The 21579-nt window shown below is 35.9% G+C and overlaps 1 protein-coding gene across 3 annotated transcripts in view; it reads left to right on the top strand.

The window, feature by feature from the left end:
• The window catches only part of TBC1D23 (TBC1 domain family member 23), a 64969-nt gene that overhangs the window by 2270 nt on the left and 41120 nt on the right, over positions 1-21579 (top strand). For 2 of the 3 annotated variants that reach the window (XM_045851620.1, XM_045851619.1), the window contains exons 2-3: positions 19167-19278; positions 20905-21010. In XM_045851620.1, coding sequence (XP_045707576.1) covers positions 19167-19278; positions 20905-21010 — 218 coding nt within the window. Of the gene's footprint in view, positions 1-163; positions 246-19166; positions 19279-20904; positions 21011-21579 lie in introns of all 3 variants that reach the window. The other variant, XM_045851621.1, reaches the window with a different exon arrangement.

Here is a 21579-nt window from a genome sequence, read left to right as displayed (position 1 = left end):
ATCTGTCCCCTGGAAGTGAATCTGAGTAGTGTCAGAAGAGATATTAGGATTTGGAGCCAGTGGTTCAGTAAAGCCTCTACTTTTAGACTGCTTGGTTAATGGGTTGTTACAGAATAGGGAGGTTTTACTCTTTTTAAAAAAATGCTGTCATGTTCTTTTTCAGATAGAAATTTTTCTGAAGTGTGTAATATCTCATTGCCCAATTTAAACTCATCTAAATAACAGGATCATCCAGTTTTGCAAATGTAAGTATATAAGAATAAAGCTAGATCTCTGTTTTTAAGGAATTTGTGATTTGGTTAGAGGAATAACATTTAAGAAAATCAGTTACTGTTACAATTCTGTAACATAGTGAGATCTTTAGAACAGATAGGGTAGATCGTTGCTATGTTAAATGACCCCACTCAGGGATCCCATTTTGAGAATGCTTGTTACCAGTTTTTCCTATTTTCTTTCTTTGTTGTTAGTGGTATCTCCCAGTTTGTTCCTGATCTGTGAACCTAGGTAGGTACATTTGTTGAAATTGTGTATACATTTGTAAAAAGGCTCAGGATGGAGCCTGAAGATCTTAAAAGTATGAGATGTCACTTTTACTTACTGGTTTTCAGTCATGTTGTAGATTACTGCTTCTCGGAATTTAAATATACATTGGGTTTACCTGGGGATCTTGTTAAAATGCAGATTCTCATTTAGTAGATTTGCTTGGGACCTGAGATTCTGTATTTCTGACTTACTAGCTCCTAGGTATTGACAGTTTTGCTGGTTCATGGACCACATTCTACTTAGCAAGGTTCTAAATAATGCATATTTCAGAATGAGTTTGTCAGAGGGATTTATCTCTCTATATTATATATTATATGTTATATTGTATCACTTAACATTATACTATAATTTATTGGATTACATGGTTTATCATTGATTACTCTTTAGATAGTGAACTTCTCAAGGGCAGTGGCTGCTAGCAGGTAGCTCAGTAAATGTTTATTGTCTGAGTGTATGTATGAATGAATACAGACTTTTGTAAAATCGTGTGCAATAACATATCAAGCTATGATCTCATATAAATTTTCAGACTCCTGTGTTTTGTGAGCTGTATAATTGCTGGTATAGTGTTCACTTTTTATGGAAAGCCAAGGTTATCAGAAACTGCCTCAGCTCTCAAACTTTCTGAAACTGCAGCCATATAGTTACATGGAGATATTCTTGTAAAACTGTGTATAGTTAGTTTGAAATGATCTAAGTTTAATTAATATAAACTACAGGTTTTTTAAATCAAAGAAATGTTAAATTATTAATTACAGTGCAAATATTGGTAATTGTTCTTCTTGGTAATGAAGAAACCAGCCTTGGATTTGAACATTAGGTCTCATTTTCTGAGGCTGTCTTCCTGAAATAATTCCTGAAGATTAAATCATCATTAAAATTTTTTTTTTGTATAGACATTAATCGTATAACTGTTGGTATTCAAAGTTTGTTTTACTTAGTTTAACATTTTTGTACAACATTGACTTTAAAATTATTTTAATTTATTGCTAAACTTGTCAGTTCTGTAAAGAAGCCTCTGTTGTTAATTTAAGATGTGAATAAAATTGTTTTGAGAATAATAGGGTCTTTTTCAAAGTTGTATGCACTTTGTGAATAGTGCTCTCAATGCTTCCCATTTCATAAGTATTGAAATAGGAGAGATTTAAAATGTCACCTGAGGAGTAGGTAATTGCAGTTATAGATATGATATAAACAAATAAATGCATTTAATATGAGAGAGGATGGAACCTGTTGTTGAAGGATATTGATAGCCTGGGATCCTGGGGAGGCTAGACTAGATACTACCTTACAAAAAATGAAGAGGAAATGAATCTTACTATTCTGAAATAGGGGCTTTTAAGTGCCAAGTGATTTTGTAGACTATAAGCAGACGGCAAAGATTAGAAATTAAGAAGACTTATTTATACCATGTACATTAATGTTTTATTGTAATTCAGGTTTTATTGTTTTTAGAGGTAATTCCTAAATAATAATTCACTCCTATAATTTAATAACATTTATTTGTATTTACAACAGGGAGTACAGGTGCTTTCCCTATCTTATTGCGCGATTCAGGTAATTCTGGAATACCCAGTGAAGTGTACAGCAGTGCACAACCCAATTATGAGTAAGATGTCTTCTGAACAGAATTGATAAATTATACTTGGCAAATCATTTCTGCTGTTTATGCAGAAATGTGGATTCTACTTGGTATAAACTCAAGACAGTGCCGCCACCACCCATTCCCCATCTATCAAAAAGCAAAATAAGAGGAGGGAGGGGGAAGAAAAAGCAAAATAAAGTTTAGCAAAGTATTCGTTCATAATTCATTCAAAAAACATTAACTAACTTTTTCTTCTATTTTGCAACCATACTCAACCATTTCTGTGAGCATCCTGATTATCAGTGTTTTGAGCTCTGCATCTGATAGGTTGGCTATCTCCTCGTCGCTTAGTTCATTTTTTGGAGTTTTGATCTGTTCTTTCATTTGGGCCACATGTCTTTGTTTTGGCATTCCTGTTACGTCATAAGGGATGGAGCCTTAGGTATTCACCAGGGTGGGGGATTCCATGCCACTGTGTTATAGCCAGTCCTCTCTGCCCCTCCCACTTGTCCGGATGAATGTTTCTTTTTTAACTCCTTGTTTATCTGGTTTCCATACAGTTCAATTTTCTGGCAGTTCTGGTTGTTTTTTGTTTTTAAATTTGTTGTCCTTTTGGTTGTGTGAGGAGGCAAAGTGTATCTACCTACACCTCCATCTTGGCTGGAAGTCAGTATTTTTTGTTGTTGTTTTTATTCAGTGATATTGGAGAAATAAGAAGCTTGTTTTTAAAGTAACTTCCTTAATGACTATTTTCCCCTTTAAAAAGTTTCTAGCCTTTTTTTTGAAGTATAAAAGTGACCCATAGAAGGGTGTATGTATCTCATATTACATGTATGATTGAATACCAGAAATTCTTGAGCTTTGTTTTGTAGATTCCACTTAGATTTAATCACTGCTGTGAAAATAAATGAGAACCCCTTTTACCAAATAAATTATAATCAATGGTTGGAATCCAAATTTTAAAAAAAAATCTATCATCTCCTTCTTTGCCAGGTTATGATCTCCATTGGTAAAGTACTTTGGAAAGAATTGTCCAACGTTGCCAAGTGTTGTCACTTCATTTGCAATAGTTGTTCCTTTATTTACCAAAATGATGTTTGCAAGAAAAGAAATATTGGTGGTATTTCTTTCCTCATTATATTTTGGATAAAGTGGAAATTTGTAATAGAAACTGTACTTTTCTGTACATTTGTGTCAATTTGTGCTGTTTTCATTCTTTCTGGTAGGCAAAGGAGACAATCTATTTTCAGTTTCCAAATAAACTACTGCTTTGTTTGGAGGAAGGAACCCTGATGCATTTCTTTGTGCATTAAAAATGCTGGAAAGTCACCTCATGTGTACAGAAAAGAGCAGTGTTTTAGGAACTTTATTTTAAGGAAGCATGAAAGAGGAAAAGATTTAGAGCACTTTCTAAAGTTAACTTCTACTAAGTAGAGAAGTAGAGAATATCTTAGTAGAGAAGATATTCTTCTATTTTATTAGCCAAGTCTTACAGCAAATGCATTGCAACCTTACACATACAGTAATCTAAGTTTTTTCTTAGCAGAGGAAGGGGCACCATTGGTGCAATTTGAGCTACATGGATTATAGATCAAAAGTAAGTCTGTGAAGATTTACAGCATCTGTCCTATTTGTAGTTAATTTTAGTAGTTTACAGAAAAACATTCTGTGATCTCCATCTCCTTTGCCAATTATAGTGCTTAAATACTGTAGTTATCATGTTTGTTTGACTCCTCAAGTCAAAAGGACTAGGTTTAGCACCTTCTTTACTTGGCACCTGGTTAAATACAAATCCTGGAAAGGATTACATTATTTGAAAAGGGACTTTCCTAGAGTGGCTTTTGTAAACTTGATCTTGAAACAAGAGTTTCACCACTTGTGTGTGTGTGTGTGTGTGTGGGTGTGTGTGTGTGTGTATGCCCATATTTATGTGTTGGCATTCAAATATACAACTTGTTAAAATGCTCTAACAGGAATGTCTGGTTCTGACAAAAGTCTAGATAACTTCAAGATTTCACAATAATCAAATCGTACTCTCACATGGTCATGGTCATATTATTTGTTGTTAGGAAGTTTTGATAGTTTGAGATTGGTATTTAAAAATAAGTTACATAGTATACATTATAGTCATTGTACTCCATTCATCTCTACTATATAAGTTAATCTGTAACAAAGTTGTGGTAGTAATTTGTAACCAGTGTGCTAACAATAGTAGCAAAATAGGTTCAGACAAAGCTTTAGCACTGTTGTCTCATGACCTGGGCATTAAGAAATAATCAGAAATATGGTGGCACAAAGTAAGTCATGCAACCACAATTCAACATGTGCAACTTAGTACTGTTACTTTTACACAATTTACTGGTGCTTACAACTAGTTAGCTGATCATTTTTGAGTTTTAAATAATTGATCAGAGGTTTGTGCCTAGGTATAATATATACATGGGCAAACTGACCTGCCATAGTTAATCTATGCTTATAGTGGTTTATGCATTCTAAACAAGTATGAATAGACCACACCTCAGAAAGAGCTGCTCCCACCTCTGTTCATTCGGTTTTAGATAATAAGACTTGGGCTAAAACCTTGGAATAGTCAGCTAGAATGTAAACTATGTAAGAGCATGGACTTTTTTTAAAAAATTTATTTATTTATTTATTTATTTAAAGAGAGGGGAAGGGAGGGAGAAGGAGAAGGAGAGAAACATGAATGTGAGAGAGAAACCTCAATCAGTTGCCCTGATTGGAGACCAAACCAGCAATCTTTTGCTTTGTGGAATGACACCCAACCAACTGAGCCTCATTGATCAGGGCAAGAACATGGACTTTATCTTCACTGCTGAATCTCCAGTGACTCACACAGTGGCTAGCATGTTGTAGGTGCTCAGTACATATTTGTTGAAGGTTTTGAATTAAAGAATACTTTTGTCAGGGAAGGAAAGAATTCAGAGCATGGGTTAGAGATATAGGAGAATTACTGGAAACTGAAGGAGTGTTTTAAGGAGAGGCTAATTTTGGAGAGTATGTAAGGAGGACAAGGAATGAAAAAGATGACATGACTTCTTGGAGCAGTTTTAGTAGAGCAGTGGAGAGTTTCAGTTATTGAGAAGAAAGTAAGTGGAGATGAGTGGAGACTGTATTTAGGAAGTTGAACTCTAAAGGGAAAGAGAAAGATGACTTCTTGAGAGGAAATAGGTTATGTATAGGAACTGTTGAATAAGCACATGTGAAAATATTTGAGGAAAAGAGAATGACAATCACAGGCTATACTGTTCTTTACATTTCTGAATACTAGAAATACTTTAGGTGAAGATTTCAGAGTCTGTTTTATCACTTGGCTCTGTTTCATATGCCAGTAGACTCAGAGGTTTGAACAATATCCTATGCAGTAGGATAACATGTTTAAGATGTTTAGATAGGAGCCTTTGAGCTTTTATTGATTTCCCCAGTAATTCAGTTTTTGTATTTTTATTTGAATCAAACAATAATATATCTTAGACCCTGACATTTTAAGACATAAAATCATTTTTTTAAAATTTGGCAATTGGGTTTTCTTTACAATTTCTCTGTACTCTGCATTTCAGTTTTAAGTGATTACATGTATTCTAGGTCCTAAGTGGTCTTTTTGAACTGTTACAATCTTTCAATTTTTTTTTTTACAATTACAGAAAAGGATTGAACTTAAAATTTTTTGAAAACTGATGATTTGACTTAGCTTACTTGATAGACTAAGAAGCTCCATGAATTAAAAAAAAAATTTTTTCCAATCCAGAAAACATCCTGTCTTAAGTGTTTTTAGAAATTTATCTCAGTATTGTCAGGTGTGAAGTTGAATAGGCTATGGGAAATTTTATAGACCATAAGTTGCTGGAATTATTGCCAACTGCTTAATCGTAGGGCTATTTTATTACTTCATTTTTTAAAAAAAACATACTATTGCCCTGGCTGGTGTAGCTCAGTGGATTGAGCACGATCTGGGAACTAAAGTGTCCCAGGTTTGATTCCCAGACAGGGTACATGCCTGGGTTGCAGGCCATAACCCCCAGCAACCGCACATTGATGTTTCTCTCTCTCTCTCTCTCTCTCTCTCTCTCTCTCTCTCTCTCTCCCCCTCCCTCCCTTCCCTCCCTCAAAATGGATGAATAAAATCTTAAAAAAAAATTAGAAATTTAAAATCTATTAAAAAAAAAAGAATAACTTACTTTAAAAAAACACTATTTATTTTGTCTTTAAAGATTTGTTCTTGACTAAATGAAGTGACTTAGCAATTCCTATACATGTTTGCTCTTGTCCTCTAATTTTAGCTTTTTCCACATTTTATTGTTTTTTATGTCTCAGGGTTTGTGTCACCTGTACCCAAATATGGTTCATATGAATAATACCTCACTCTCTGACACTGCTCTCCTTTGCAAACAGTGAAGACTTCAATGCCTGTGGGAGTCCTGTATGGAGACTATCCTTAAAGAGAAAGTTGAAAAGGACAGATTCAGGCAAGCTGTAGGCATTATCATGGAATGGAAGGAGGACTCAGAGGGATATTTTGGTAGAACAAGATAATTCATATTCTGTATGAATACTGTCCACCTCTTTTGATTAGGTGGTATCTGGTACTGTCTCCATTTTATAGGTGAAGAAACTGAATTTGTATCCTAGGTCACACAACTAGCTATTAAGTGTGTGGAGTTTTCCAATGTCATGTTTTCTAATTTTAAATTTTATACTGTTTTGCATTAATAATACTTTGCCTCTAAAAACCTTTATATCCTTAATTCCTTGGTGCTTTTGCTATTGAGCTGCCATGGCAACTGTTTAGGAGGCTCTTCTTTTCTACTATAGTTGTTAACATGTACTGCTAATCAATTTAAGGAATTAAAGAGATGTTTGAACCCTTCACAGTGATATACTCACTTCAGCGAAATGATAAGTGAGGGTTTGACACAGTAGCTTCCTCTTGAAGTCCTAAATTAAAGAGTTCCTAAACTCCTTCTAAAGAGTTACTTTTTTGGGTAGTATTTTTAGTGAAGACGTAATTCTTGTATCATAAAATTCACCATTTAAAGTGTGTAATTCACCCTGTTTAGTGTGTCTCAGTGGATTGAGTGCTGGCCTAAGAACCAAAGGGTCACCAGTTCGATTCCCAGTCAGAGCACATGCCTGGGTTGTGGACCAGATCAAGTAAAATCTTAAAAAAAAATGAAGTATATAGTTCAGTGGTTTTAGTATTTTTACAGAGTTGGGCAGTCATAATCATTATTTAAGTTTAAAATATTTTCATTATCCGCCCCCCAAAAATTTCATACCCATTAGCAGTCACTCTCATCCCCCCTGTCACCCCAGATCCCAGGTACTGCTGATCTGCTTTCTTGTCTGTGCATTTGCCTATTTTGGACATTTCATGTAAATGGAATCATACAACATATGGTCTTTGTGTCTGGTTTCTTTCACTTCGTATCATGTTTTTAAGGTTTATCCATGTATCTCATGCATCAGCACTTGATTCTTTTTATTACTGAGTGATACTCTACTGTATGAATATATCACATTTTATTTATCCCTTCATCAGAGGTGACAGACATTTGCAAGGTTTCTACGTTCTGGCTGTTATGAATTAAACTGCTGTAAAAATTCATATGTAGGTTTTTTGTTACTGTCTTTTTAATGTGGTAAAATTACATAATATAAAATTTACCATTTTAGTTTGTATAGTTCAGTGAAAATAAAGTTCACTCACAATATTGTTTAACTGTCACCACTATCCATTTCCAGAGTTTGTCATCATCTCAAACAGAAACTGTACTTCATGCACAGTAAATTCCCATTCCCCCTACCACTGGCCTCCAGTAACTTCTATTCTACTTTGTGTCCCTAAGAATTTGTCTATTTTTGGTGCCTTATATAAGGGGAATAATAACAATATTTGCCCTTTGGTGACTGGTTTATTTCACTTAGCATTTGTCTTCAGAGTTCATCCATGTTGCATAGCAAGTGTCAGAATTTCCTTCCTCTTTATAAGGCTGATTGATAGTCTATAGTATGTATATACCACATTTTGTTTATCCATCTATCCATTGATGGATATTTGGGTTGTTTTTGGCTAGTATGAATAGTGCTTCTGTGAACATGGATTATAAATAACTATTTGAGCCCCTGCTTTTAGTTTTTTTGGGTATATGTCCAGAAATGGAATTGCTAGATTATATGGTAATTCTATTTTTGACATTTTAAAGAACTGCCCAACTTTTCCACAGTGGCTGCATCATTTTACATTCCCAGCAGAGCATAAGGATTCTAATTACTCAACATCCGTGCTGTATGTTTTTGATGCTAGCCATTGTAATGGGTGTGAAGTGCAATTATCATGGTTTACATACAAGTTTTGTGTGGCTATATATTTTGAGTTTTGAGGGGTATCTATCCAGGAGTAGAATTGCTGGGTCATACTATAACTTTTAACATTTTGAGGATCTGTCAAACTGATTTCCAAAATGGTTGCACCACTTAACATTCCTATCAGCAGGGTGCGAGGGTTCCAGTTTCTCCACATTAAACACAATACTTGATATTATGTCTTTTTTTATATTAGCTGTTATAGTTATACTTAACTGACCACTGCTTTGAACATACTTATAGCTGAATCATTTTACTCATTCTCAATTATTGCTGGGTGAAAGGGTATAAATGTTAAAAAGGCATTCATAAATATTATTTAAATATTCAAGCAGTGCATGCAAATATAGTACATGTTATTTACTCATGTACTCATGTATTTACTCATTTATAGTACATGTAATGTACTCATGTTATACTGACTGATGCTATGTGAGAAGTGAACATTTTATTGCCATCATTTTTCAGAAGTAACCACCTTCCACAATTTTTGTTTTGTTTTTGTTTTAATGTTGTTGTTTGTTTTGTTTCTAGAACACAGTTTTGGTTTTTGTTCCGGTGGCTACCACCAGCACCACCATAATTCTAAATATCTTATGCCTGCATTACTTAATTTTTAACATTAAAATGTATTGAGTATTGAATAATTTTTTAGGGAATTTGTGCTAAGGATAAGTGGGAAAGATTAATGCAGGGGAAATTTAGAAAGTAACATAAATACCAAGCAGTAGAGGAATAGCCAAATCAATTAGCCATTAAAAGTCTGATTTTTAAAAAATATTGAGTGACTTAGGGAAGTGTTCATAATATATTTGAACAATATGAATAAGTGAATCTTTCAGGGTATAAAATTATATATTTAGTATAATCCAGTTTTGTTTTGTATCTTTTTGTACACATACATACATTTACACACACACACTTATATGTGAAGAATTGAAAAAGTAATTCACTGAATGTGAACAGTGTCTCATGGTAGTGAAATTGTGACTGGTTTTTAAATTTTTTAATACATTGGGCAAATTCTCTAAAAGGATTATGTTACAATAAGGAAAGAGTCATTTTTAAAAAGTTAGTATTGTCCAGCAATAGCGAGAGGTAGTAGTTTTCATTGTTTCTGCTTATTGAGGAATTGTGTGTCAGGTATTATATTTGTAATTTGTGTTCAGAAATTTATTTAAGCATCAACCAACCACATAAGGTAGGCATTGTATTTCTATTTGTGTTACTTGCTTAAGATCATATGGCTATTGAGTTGGGCCAGTAATGAATCTCAGATCTGACTTTAAAGCCTAAATTCTTGAACATTTATGAGATATTGAATAAAGTTGTTTTTTTTTAAATTGTGAAGTACATATAAAACTTATGTTAATTATTTTACGTGTACAGCATAATAGTCTAAAGGATATTCCCATTGTTGTGCAGCCAGTCTTCAGAACTCTTATTTTATAAAACTGAAATTCTGTATGCATTAAGTACTGTTAACTCCTCATCCCCCTCTCCTCCTGCCTCCAGTCCCTGGCAACCACTATTCTACTTTCTGTCTCTGAATTTGACTTTTCTAGGTACCTCATGTAAGTGGAATTATATAGTATTTCTCATTTCATGACTCCTTTATTTTATTTAGTGTAATTTTCCCACGCTTCATCCCTGTTATAAATATGTGAGAAATTTCTTCCTTTCTAAGGCTGAATAATATTCCATTGTATGTGTATATGCTCCATTTTGTTTATCTGTTGAAGTATATTTAAGTGGCTTCTACCTTTGGCTATATGGAATAATGCTGCTGTGCACATGGGTGTACAAATATTTGTTTGAGTTTCTGCTTTGACTTCTTTTTTTAAATATATTTTATTGATTATGCTATTATGGTTGTCCTATTTTCCCCCTTCACTCCCCTCCACCCTGCACACCCCCTCCCACCCACATTCCCCCCTTTAGCTCATGTCCATGTGTCATAAGTTCTTCAGCTTCTACATTTCCCGTACTATTCTTGCCCTCCCCCTGTCTATTTTCTACCTATTATCTATGCTACTTCTTCTCTATACTTTTTCCCCTTCTCCCCTCCTCCCACTCCCCTGTTTCTAACCCTCCATGTGATCTCCATTTCTGTGGTTCTGTTCCTGTTTTATTTGTTTGCTTAGTTTACTTTTGTTGTAGGTATGGTTGTTATTAATTGTGAGTTTAATGTCTTTTTTTACTGTTCATATTTTTTTATCTTCTTTTTCTTAGATAAGTTCCTTTAACATTTCATATAATAAGGGCTTGGTGATGATGAACTCCTTTAACTTCACCTTATCTGAGAAGCACTTCATCTGCCCTTCCATTCTAATGAAAGCTTTGCTGGATAGAGCAATCTTGGATGGAGATCCTTGCCTGTCATGACTTGGAATACTTCTTTCCAGCCCCTTCTTGCCTGCAGGTCTCTTTTGAGGAATTAGCTGACATTCTGATGGGAACTCCTTTGTAGATAACTGTCCCCTTATCTCTTGCTACTTCTAGAATTCTCTCCTTCATTTTTTACCTTGGGTAATGTAATGATGATGTGCCTTGGCATGTTCCTCCTTGGGTCCAACTTCTTTGGGACTCTCTGAGCTTCCTGGACTTCCTGGAAGTCCATTTCCTTTGCCAGATTGGGGAAGTTCTCCTTTATTATTTGTTCAAATAACTTTTCCACCTGATGCTCTTCCTCCTCTCTTTCTGGTACCCCCATAATTCGGATGTTGGAACGTTTAAAGATGTCCTGGATGTTCCTAAGCCTCTCCTCATTTTTTTGAATTCTTGTTTCTTCATTCTTTTCTGTTTGGTTGTTCGTATCATCCTTCTGCTCCACTCCATTGATTTGAGTCCCAGTTTCCTTCCCATCACTATTGGTTCCCTGTGCATTTTCCTTCATTTCACTTAGTGTAGCCTTCATTTGTTCATCTAATTTGTGACCCAAATCAACTAATTCTGTGAGCATCCTGATCACCAGTGCTTTGAACTGTGCACCTGATAGGTTGGCTATCTCTTAGTCGCTTAGTTGTATCTGCTGTGGAGCTTTGATCTGTTCTTCTGTTCGGGATTTTTTTTTTTTTTGGTCTTGTTGCACCTGTTACGTATGAGGGGCGGAGCCTTAGGTGTTCACCAGGGCGGGTCAACCCAGTTGCTGGGTTGTGACCTTGTATGTGGGGGCGGGGTCCGAGAGGGAACAATGGTGCCTGCTCCGCTCTCCCTAGGACTTCAGTCCCCTCTGCCACTTCCCACAAGCAGATTGGGCCCTTCCGGTGCTGGCTCCTGGGCGGGTGGGCTTGTGTACTTTCTAGGACTCTGTGGGTCTCCCCAAGGAGCTCTCCTGTGAGGCTGAGAGATTCTCCCTGCCTTGACCCCCCCCCACGTGTTTTCAATTGGTGCTTTTAGGCTTTGTTGCCTGGCGCTGGGTCCCTGGGTTGCGTGGTCTGTGTCGCTGCCTGTTTTCGCCTAGTTTATCTGTGCGCGAATGTGTGGCTGCAGACAGCCAGCTGCCTTGTGCCCCTCACTGGGCCTGCTCGTTGCCTCCCGAGCCCAGGGTCTGCCACTGGGTCTGTCAGCTGCCCCTGCCCTTCTGGGGTCTGCCAACTGCAGCCTGCGCCCTGCATGCTGGCGTCTGCCAGCCACTGCTTTTTCCTGCTGGGATCCCTTGACCCCTCTCCGTAGGCCTCCGACTCCACGCCTCCTTACTGTTCTGGATGAATGGTTGTCAGACTTCCATTCAGTTCATTTCTTTCTGTTCTGGTTGGTTTTTTTTTGTTTCTAAACTTTTGTTGTCCTTAGTTTTGGTTGTGCAAGGAGGCACAGTGCGTCTACCTACGCCTCCATCTTGGCCGGAAGTCTGCTTTGACTTCTTTTAGGTGTATACCCAGAAGTTGAATTGCTGGATATGATAATTCTATTTTTTAATTTTCTGAAAAATAGCTTTGCTGTTTTCCATAGTGGCTACACCATTTTACATTCCAACCAACAGTGCACAGAGTTTCAGTTTCTTCATATCATTTGCCAATATTCATTGTCTGTTTTTTTTTATTTAGTGGTTACGGTATGGGGTTTTTGTGTTTCTTTTGTTGATTATGCTATTACAGTTGTCCCATTTTTTTTCTCCCCTTTATTCCCCTCCACCCTGCACTCCCCCTCCCACGAGCATTCCCCCACCTTAGTTCATATCCATGGGTCATACATATAAAAAGTCTTTGACTTCTCCATTTCCCATGCTATTCTTAACTTCCTCCTGTCTATTTTGTACCTACCATTTATGCCTCTTATTCTCTGTACCTTTTCCCCCATCTTCTCCCCACACTCTCCTCTGATAACCCTCCATGTGATCTCTATTTCTGTGTTTCTGTTCCTGTTCTAGTTGTTTGCTTTGTTTGTTTTTGTCTTTGTTTTTTTAGGTTCAGTTGTTGATAGTTGTGAGTTTATTGCCACTTTATTGTTCATGGTTTTGATCATCTTCTTTTTCTTAGATAAGCCCCTTTACATTTCATATAATAAGGGCTTGGTGATGATGAACTCCTTTAACTTGACCATATCTGGGAAGCACTTTATCTGCCCTTCCATTCTAAAAGAAAGCTTTACTGGATAGAGTAATACTGGGTGTTGGTCCTTGCCTTTCATGGCTTGGAATACTTCTTTCCAGCTCCTTCTTGCCTGCTAGGTTTCTTTTGAGAAACCATTTGATACTCTTACAGGAATGGCTTTATAGGCAACTGTCTCCTTTTCTCTTGCTGCTTTTAAGATTCACTCCATCTCTTTAATCTTGGGTAATGTGATTATGACGTGCCTTGGTGTGTTCCTCCTTGGGTCCCAATTCTTTGTGACTCTCTAAGCTTCCTGGACTTCCTGGAAGTCTATTTCCTTTGCCAGATTTTGGAAGTTTTCCTTCATTACTTTTTCAAATAAGTTTTCCATTTCTTGCTCTTCCTCTTCTCCTTCTGATAACCCTATGATCTGAATGTTGGAATGTTTAAAGTTGTCACAGAGGTTCCTAAGCCTCTCCTCATTTTTTTTTTTTTTGAATTCTTGTTTCCTCATTCTATTCTGGTTGAATGTTTCTTTCTTCCTTCTGCTCCAAGTTGTTGATTTGAGTACGGGTTTCCTTCCCTCACTTGTTGGTTCCTTGTACATTTTCCTTTATTTCACTTTTCATAGCCTTCACTCTTTCCTCTATTTTGTGACCATACTTAACTAGTTCTGTGAACTGAGCATCTTGATTACCAGTGTTTTGAACCTTGTATCTGATAGGTTGACTATCTCCTTGTTGTTGCTTAGTTATATTTTTGGTGCTTTCTCTGTTCTTTCATTTGGCCATATTTCTTTGTTTCGGCATTCCTGTTATGTAGTAAGTGGCAGAGCCTTAGGTATTCTCCAGGGTGAGGCAACCCACTCTCTGCATTGTGGTGCTGTATGGGGGAGGTAATCTGCTTGCTCAGCTCTCAGCAGTGTTTCAGTCACTTCCCCTGTTACCCACAAACAAATTGGCCCATTCTGGTACTGATTCCCAGGTGGGGGACCCCCTGGGTCTCTCCAACGGACTCTCCTGTGAGGCTGATAGCTTTGCCCGTTGCTACAACCCCACAGATTTTTATAGCCAGAGGGTTTGAAGCTTTATTTTCCCAGGCTGGAACCCTGGGTTGCACTGTCTGTCTCATTCCCCAGTTGTTCCTCCCTGTTTATCTACATAAAGATGTGGGACCATCTAGTTTGCCAGCTGCTGCCTCGCCCACTCCAGTCCTCCTGCTGCCACTTTGCTGCAGGTCCTTTCCACCTCAGTTTCCCATTTCCTCCCCTCCTACAGGTCTGGGTGAATGTTTCTCCTTTAATTCCTTGGTTGTCGGACTTCTATACAGTTCGATTTTCTGGCAGTTCTGTTTTTTTTTTGTTTTTAAATTTGTTGTTGTCCTTCTTTTGGTTGTGCGAGGAGGTAAAGTGTTTCTATGTACATCTCTATTTTGGCGAGAAGCCTGGGTGATGAAAAAATGAAGGTCATACTAAGTGAAATAAAGGAAAATGTACAGGGAACCAATAGTGATAGGAAGGAAACTGGGATTCAAATCAAGAATTTGGAGCAGAAGGAAGAAAGAAACAACTAAACAGAAAAGAATGAAGAAACAAGAATTCAAAAAAATGAGGAGAGGCTTAGGAACATCCAGGACATCTTTAAACGTTCCAACATCCGAATTATGGGGGTACCAGAAGGAGAAGAGGAAGAGCATCAGGTGGAAAAGTTATTTGAACAAATAATAAAGGAGAACTTCCCCAATCTGGCAAAGGAAATGGACTTCCAGGAAGTCCAGGAAGCTCAGAGAGTCCCAAAGAAGTTGGACCCAAGGAGGAACATGCCAAGGCACATCATCATTACATTACCCAAGGTAAAAATGAAGGAGAGAATTCTAGAAGTAGCAAGAGATAAGGGGACAGTTATCTACAAAGGAGTTCCCATCAGAATGTCAGCTAATTCCTCAAAAGAGACCTGCAGGCAAGAAGGGGCTAGAAAGAAGTATTCCAAGTCATGAAAGGCAAGGACCTCCATCCAAGATTGCTCTATCCAGCAAAGCTTTCATTAGAATGGAAGGGCAGATGAAGTGCTTCTCAGATAAGGTGAAGTTAAAGGAGTTCATCATCACCAAGCCCTTATTATATTGAAATGTTAAAGGAACTTATCTAAGAAAAAGAAGATAAAAAAATATGAACAGTAAAAAAAGACATTAAGCTCACAATTAGTAACAACCATACCTACAACAAAAGTAAACTAAGCAAACAAATAAAACAGGAACAGAACCACAGAAATGGAGATCACATGAAGGGTTATCAGCAGGGGAGTGGGAGGGAAGTGAGGGGGAAAAGATAAAGGGAGTAAGAAGCATAATTGGTAGGTAGAAAATAGAGAGGGGGAGGGTAAGAACAGTATAGAAATGTAGAAGCCAAAGAACTTATATGTATGACCCATGGACATGAGCTAAAGGGGGGAATGTGGGTTGGAGGGGGTGTGCAGGGTGGAGGGGAGTGAATGGGGGGAAATGGGACAACTGTAATAGCATAATCAGTAAAATATATTTTAAAAATTTATGTATGTATCTATTTATTTAGAGGGGAAGGAAGGGAGAAAGAGAGGGAGAGAAGTATTGGTGGAAGAGAGGAACATCGGTCATCTGGTTGCCTCTTGTACTCATCTGAATGAGCACCAAACCTGCAACCTAGACATGTGCCCTGACCTGGAGCCAAACCCATGACCTTTGAGTTTGCAAGACTATGCCCAGCCAACTAAGCCATACTGACCAGGGCTTGAAAGCACTCTCAGTGAAAGAAACCAGAGACAAAGACCACATGTTTATGATCACCTATATAGAATGCCCAGTATAGATAAATGTGTAATGACAGAAAAAAATCAGTGGTTTCCCGGGGCTGACAGCCAGGTGGGAAGGAATAGAGAAGGCTGATAATAGATAGGTTCTAAGTGCAGAAATGCATATGTGAAAAAAAATTTGGTAACTGAACTGTCTTATTTTTAATCTCCCATTTGTAGTGTATACAATTAAAGTTTTCATAAATTTTGAAATTTAGGGAAAAGAAGTTTTAAGAACATTATTGGGGGAAACAATTTAGAAAAAAGTATAATACATAGTTATTTTTTTCCTCCTGACAAGTTTTATTCTAATGTTTTATGTTTTAGGAACATCAAATATATAGTCTAGTTACTTTTAAAAGTATTATTTTAAATATGGCTCAACGTATGGCTTATTTATACAATAATTATTACATTTCAAATTGAATTTGTTAATCCTAGAAGCATTTATAAACATGTTTTATTTTTGTAGTGCTTGAAAATCCATATCCTATCTCCATCCTAAGCCCCATCCTCCTTTGTCCCCTTCCCCAACTTTCATTGTGCTGATGTTTCCATATACTAGAATTCATTCAACATTTGGTTGAGGAATAAAAATCTAATTCATTTGCTAGCTTGAATATAAACAGTAACTAATTTCATGTAAATTTACTCATGTTTGCCTTGCTATAGTTCTAAAGAACAATGCTTAGATTAGGTAATTTTGCCACAGGAGATCAGGTGAGAAGAAATTCTGTTATGTTTTATTTAGGTTTTGAAAATGTCATTTATAGATTGGCAGTAACTTACAGCATCATACTAACATATTACAGTTTGAACAACACAGAGCCAGGAAAAGATGCATTTCTGCTTTTCTATAACCCTAAAACTTCGGATATGCTCTGTCTTGAACCATCTGCGCAAAAGAGAGTTACCTATTTTTTATACTTAATAGGGTAAATGGACAAGGCCTGTACTTTTGTATTTTAATACCTGTCTGAGTGTCCTGTATACTTCTGTCAATCTTTAGCTTGTAAGGTCAGCAACAAGTTGCCAAAATCAAAGACTTAAAAACTATAATCTGTACAATTCTACCTGACCAGACTTGTGTTTTTCTTTTCAGTGTTAGGTATTGCTTGTTCAAAAGTAGAAGGAAAATTCTACTTGAGAGCTCAGTGCCATAGAGTTCCTATCTCTAGATAAGAACTTGACCTTTTTATGAATTATTTAACTTTACTTATTTTCAGTTCTTTTACTACTTTTATAAGCACATTTATAATATTGAAGTTCTGATAACTGAACCTTTGAACACCATGCTTAGAAGATAACATTACTTTTAATTATTTACTTTGTGAGAAGTGCCTTTTACTACTGAAGGTGGAGCATTTCTGCTTTCTTGCTCATGATTGTGCTGCTGGGGACTATGTTTGTGGTTCCCTGGGGGCAGCATCCAAGAATCCAACAGTGGCTGTATCAACAGAGATGTGCTTGTACTTTTCTATGATTTAAAAAGTATGTTGAGGATTAAGCATTTTACCCCCAAATACCAGTTACTCTGTTGTCTGGAATAGTAGGGGATTTGGCAAAGTTACTTAAAAAAAAAAAACAAAGGTTTTGCACTGAAAAGTGGAAAAATTCTAGTTCCTCATTTATTTGGTAAAAGTATTTCATCTCATTAAAATGGTGTTTTTAGTTTACACGTTTAATTGTTTTAAAATATGGTATTTATTCATCAAAGATTGTTTTGAATTTTCTTTGTTTTATGATTACAGATAATACTTCAGATTCTAACAGGCTATCTTATAGACTTTGGCCAGAATAACATAAATAGATAAACCTCAGTTTTTATCAACTACAGGCCTGAAGTGTTTCCCAGCAGTAGACTTGATATCTCTTTCCCTCACTTTCCTGTCCAACAGTTTTGGTGGCCATATAGCAAAAGAGCAAAATATTCCTTGTGTAGTTACTAGTTATCTTTTTGTTCATATGAATTTATAGTACCTTTGTTAAGAAACTTTTCAGGTTTGATCACAGCTTTTCTCCGAAGTGATTATGTTTTCATTTAATTCTTTTATTTTAAGAGGGCAACACTTTAGGAAATTTATACATTTGAACTGATATTTTTGGAATCCTATCAATATGAGAGATTTACATTACCTTATTAAGAAAATGTGGAATGAGAGTAATTTATTTTTCTCAGAATGACAGAAATGACAATCCTGGTTCTAGTGGCATGCTCTGCCTTTCAGGCTGCTTCAAGGAATTTTAGAAATTGTCTAGCTGAGTTACAAATTTTTATTTGTAAAGATTTCCTGTGTATTATATGCTAAAATTCTAAGTAGTGACTGAAACTTCATTTTTAGAGAATTCCGAAGAAATTACTAAGTGGTTATTTCCTGGCCAAGAAACAATTCATACCTTTGTGAAAGTTTTTGAATTATTTTAACCGTTTACAAACCAAACTAAAATCTACTTCATACTTTTCACCTAAGCAGAGTAGACTGAATATGACTGCTTGTTGATTTACTTGATAATTTACTTGATGTGGTATTATTTTTCTTTAATATATAATACAGTGGTGCCATTAGAACCTTTGTTTTTCCTCTAACATTTATTGAATATTTACTGTAAGCTGGGCACTGCTCTAGGCATATGTTTGTATAGTTATGTACTAAATATGCCTTCTCATAATGCAGTGCTTTGAATTCCTGACTGAATTTTGTTTCTCCTTGCCACTATCTAGCATAATGTTAAAAACATAAATTCTGTTAAAATTGAATCCTGGCTCTACTATTTACTAGACATATGATCGCAAACCACATAACCCACTTTTGTCTCAATTTTTCACATCTGTAAACTGGGGGCAATGATATAACCTTCTTCAGAGGGTTGTTGTGAGAATTAAGAAGCAAAACAAAACAAAACAAAAAAAACACATGAATGTTTAGAAGAGTGCCTGGCACACGGCTAGTGTTGTATTAAATGTTAGCCATCACTGCCACCACGAATACTACTATCACTGTGACTTAATACTGTCAGCTGTCTTGCCCTTTGTTGTCTTTTTAAATTTCTTTAATCTTAGAGAACAGATAACTAAGCTTGTTAAATTAAGTGCAAATTGAGTAAATTAAGTGTATGAAACCTGAAATTTCCTTCCAAAAACCAAAATGCTGTGTTTGCCTTGGCATTGCATTTTGGCTGCTGAGAACGTTTTTATCTTACACACAGCCTTTAACAAGCCATGCTTATAAATGACTCTGGAATAAGATAAAATAAGAATTAAAATTTCTCTTAATAAGTAGGACTTTTTTTTTTTTTTAGGGAAAAGGATCTTGAAGAAGCTCTGGAAGCAGGAGGTTGTGATCTTGAAACTTTGAGAAATATAATTCAAGGGAGACCACTACCCACTGATCTGAGGGCCAAAGTTTGGAAGGTAACTGGAAACTAAATAAATAAAATGTGATCAGTTAAGAATAATATTTGAGAATGTTTTCAGTTGTCTTAGTTGCAGACGACTTTATTAGCCTATGGGCATGCTACATGTAGAAAATTTTTCAAACAGAATAACTTACTAAAATGTTTCTGTAATGTTCAGTGTATTCAGTAATTTAAGTTTTGAAAGGCAATTTTTTGTAAGCAATTAGAAATGATGTTTATTTAGAAATGGGGGAAGGGGATTAGGTCCCTGGGTGTTAGAATTACAGGAAACTTTTCTTCGTTATTTTCTTCTTTATTCTCCAATGCATGAGTATTTTCATTTTTTTAATCTTAAATTAAGATTTTGTTATGATTACAATAGAAATACTTATTTTTGTTAAAACATGTATATGCAAAGGATAAGCTAAAAATCATCTGTTATCTACCATCTGTAGGTAAAACATATAATAATGCCCTGGTATATATCTTTTTACTTTTTTACTCTTTGCACATTATATATATATAAAAGAAATGGAATTATAACTGTACATAGCATTCTCAGTGGGTTTTTTTTTAATGTATATGTGAAGGATTCTCTTTTAAAAAAATTATTTTTTAGAGAGGGGAGAGAGGGAGGGAGGGGGAGAGAGAGAGAGAGAGAGAGAGAGAGAGAGAGGGAGAGAGAGGGAGAGAGAGGGAGAGAGAGAGAGAGAGGGAGAGAGAGGGAGAGGGAAAGAGATACATCAATGTGCGGTTGCTGGGGGTCATGGCCTGCAACCCAGGCATGTACCCTGACTGGGAATCAAACCTGTGACACTTTGTTCGCAGCCGGAGCTCAATCCACTGAGCTACACCAGCCAGGGCTCGCATTCTCAGTGTTTTATTACAGAAATGTAAAACACAAAAGTCGAGACACTTGTATAATGAACACCATCACTTAGCTTTAACTGTTAATCAACATTTGGCCAATCATGTTTGATTAATAGCCCAGTTCTTTTCTCTTCACACTGGATTAACTAACTCACTGGATTATTTTAAGGCAAATCCTTGGTGGCACACTAAAATACTTTTAGTATGAAAGTCCAGAAGATAAAAGACTTTTAAAATAACCATAATACCATTAAACTTGAAAGAATAGTAATTCCTTAGTATGTCCTCACATGAGTGAAGGGAAAGGGAACTCTCTGGGGTGTTTTTAATAAGGGCACTAATTCCATTTATGGGGGCTCCGCTCTCATGACATAATCACCTTGCAAAGGCCCTACCTCCTAATACCATCACATTGGGGCTTAGGATATCAACACATACATATGGAGGCTGACATAAACATTCATGTTACATAACATTGATGATGTTTGTTTATAATAAATTTATATATGTAATGTAACTATTTTGTGTCATTCCTTCTATTCACTGTATTGATAGTGAGTAGTACAGTTTAATTTAGGAGGATTTAAAATGATTGTGCTGTTTCATTGTGAAATGACTAAGCTCAGTGTGTGGTGGAATATAGATACATTACTTTGTAATCTTTGAAGTATGCATTATTATTCCTAAATTCAGGCCTTCTCTTGTTTCAGCATCTTTCCAAGGAAAGAAATAACATACAAAGCTACTCACTTTTTAAAAATTTTTCTTCCAGATTGCTCTAAACGTTGCAGGAAAAGGTGATAGTTTGGCATCATGGGATGGTATGTTAGACCTACCAGAACAGAACACTATTCACAAAGATTGTCTAGAGTTTATTGGTAAGTTTAATAATTGTTTTCAAATAGTAAAAAAATTTCAAAATAATAAATTTGGGGTGGAGTAATCACTCTTTAGTAGAATTATCTTGTTATAATTTGGGATATGTTGAATTTATAAAGGCCTAGTAAATATTGTAGCTTTAGAACTTTTCTTTTGAAATTCTTACAAAATAATGTCTAATATTTTAAGAAAGGGAGCCCAATTTTTAATGTTTTTATATCATATGTTTAATTCCTTGAGTGTCCCTATAGTTTTATTGCAGTTTAAGACATTTTTTGTATAATTAAAATACCTATATGATTGTATATAGTTCTAAATTAAAGGAAGCTGTGTTCTAAAAGTTTATCTGTGTTAAGTCATAGGTCATGATCTGCTATAGAAAAACTAAATCATGGTTAAATAGTTTTCCAGCCACCCTGTGAGGTCTTTTTCAAGGTTAAATTAATTTATTTTATATTTCTTTTTAATAATTCATCTATAGGCTGTTGGAGTCTTTTTGTTTCTCTTTCCATTATATTCTGGTGAAGTTATTAAGTAGGCTCTTGTTTACTAACCACATAGGAAACAT

Source organism: Phyllostomus hastatus, unplaced genomic scaffold, assembly GCF_019186645.2.
Source record: "Phyllostomus hastatus isolate PE091 unplaced genomic scaffold, TTU_PhHast_1.1 phas_contig_86, whole genome shotgun sequence".
Lineage (NCBI taxonomy): Eukaryota > Metazoa > Chordata > Mammalia > Chiroptera > Phyllostomidae > Phyllostomus > Phyllostomus hastatus.
The sequence above is the reverse complement of the archived record's forward strand: the minus strand, read 5'-3'. Positions and strand labels throughout refer to the sequence as shown.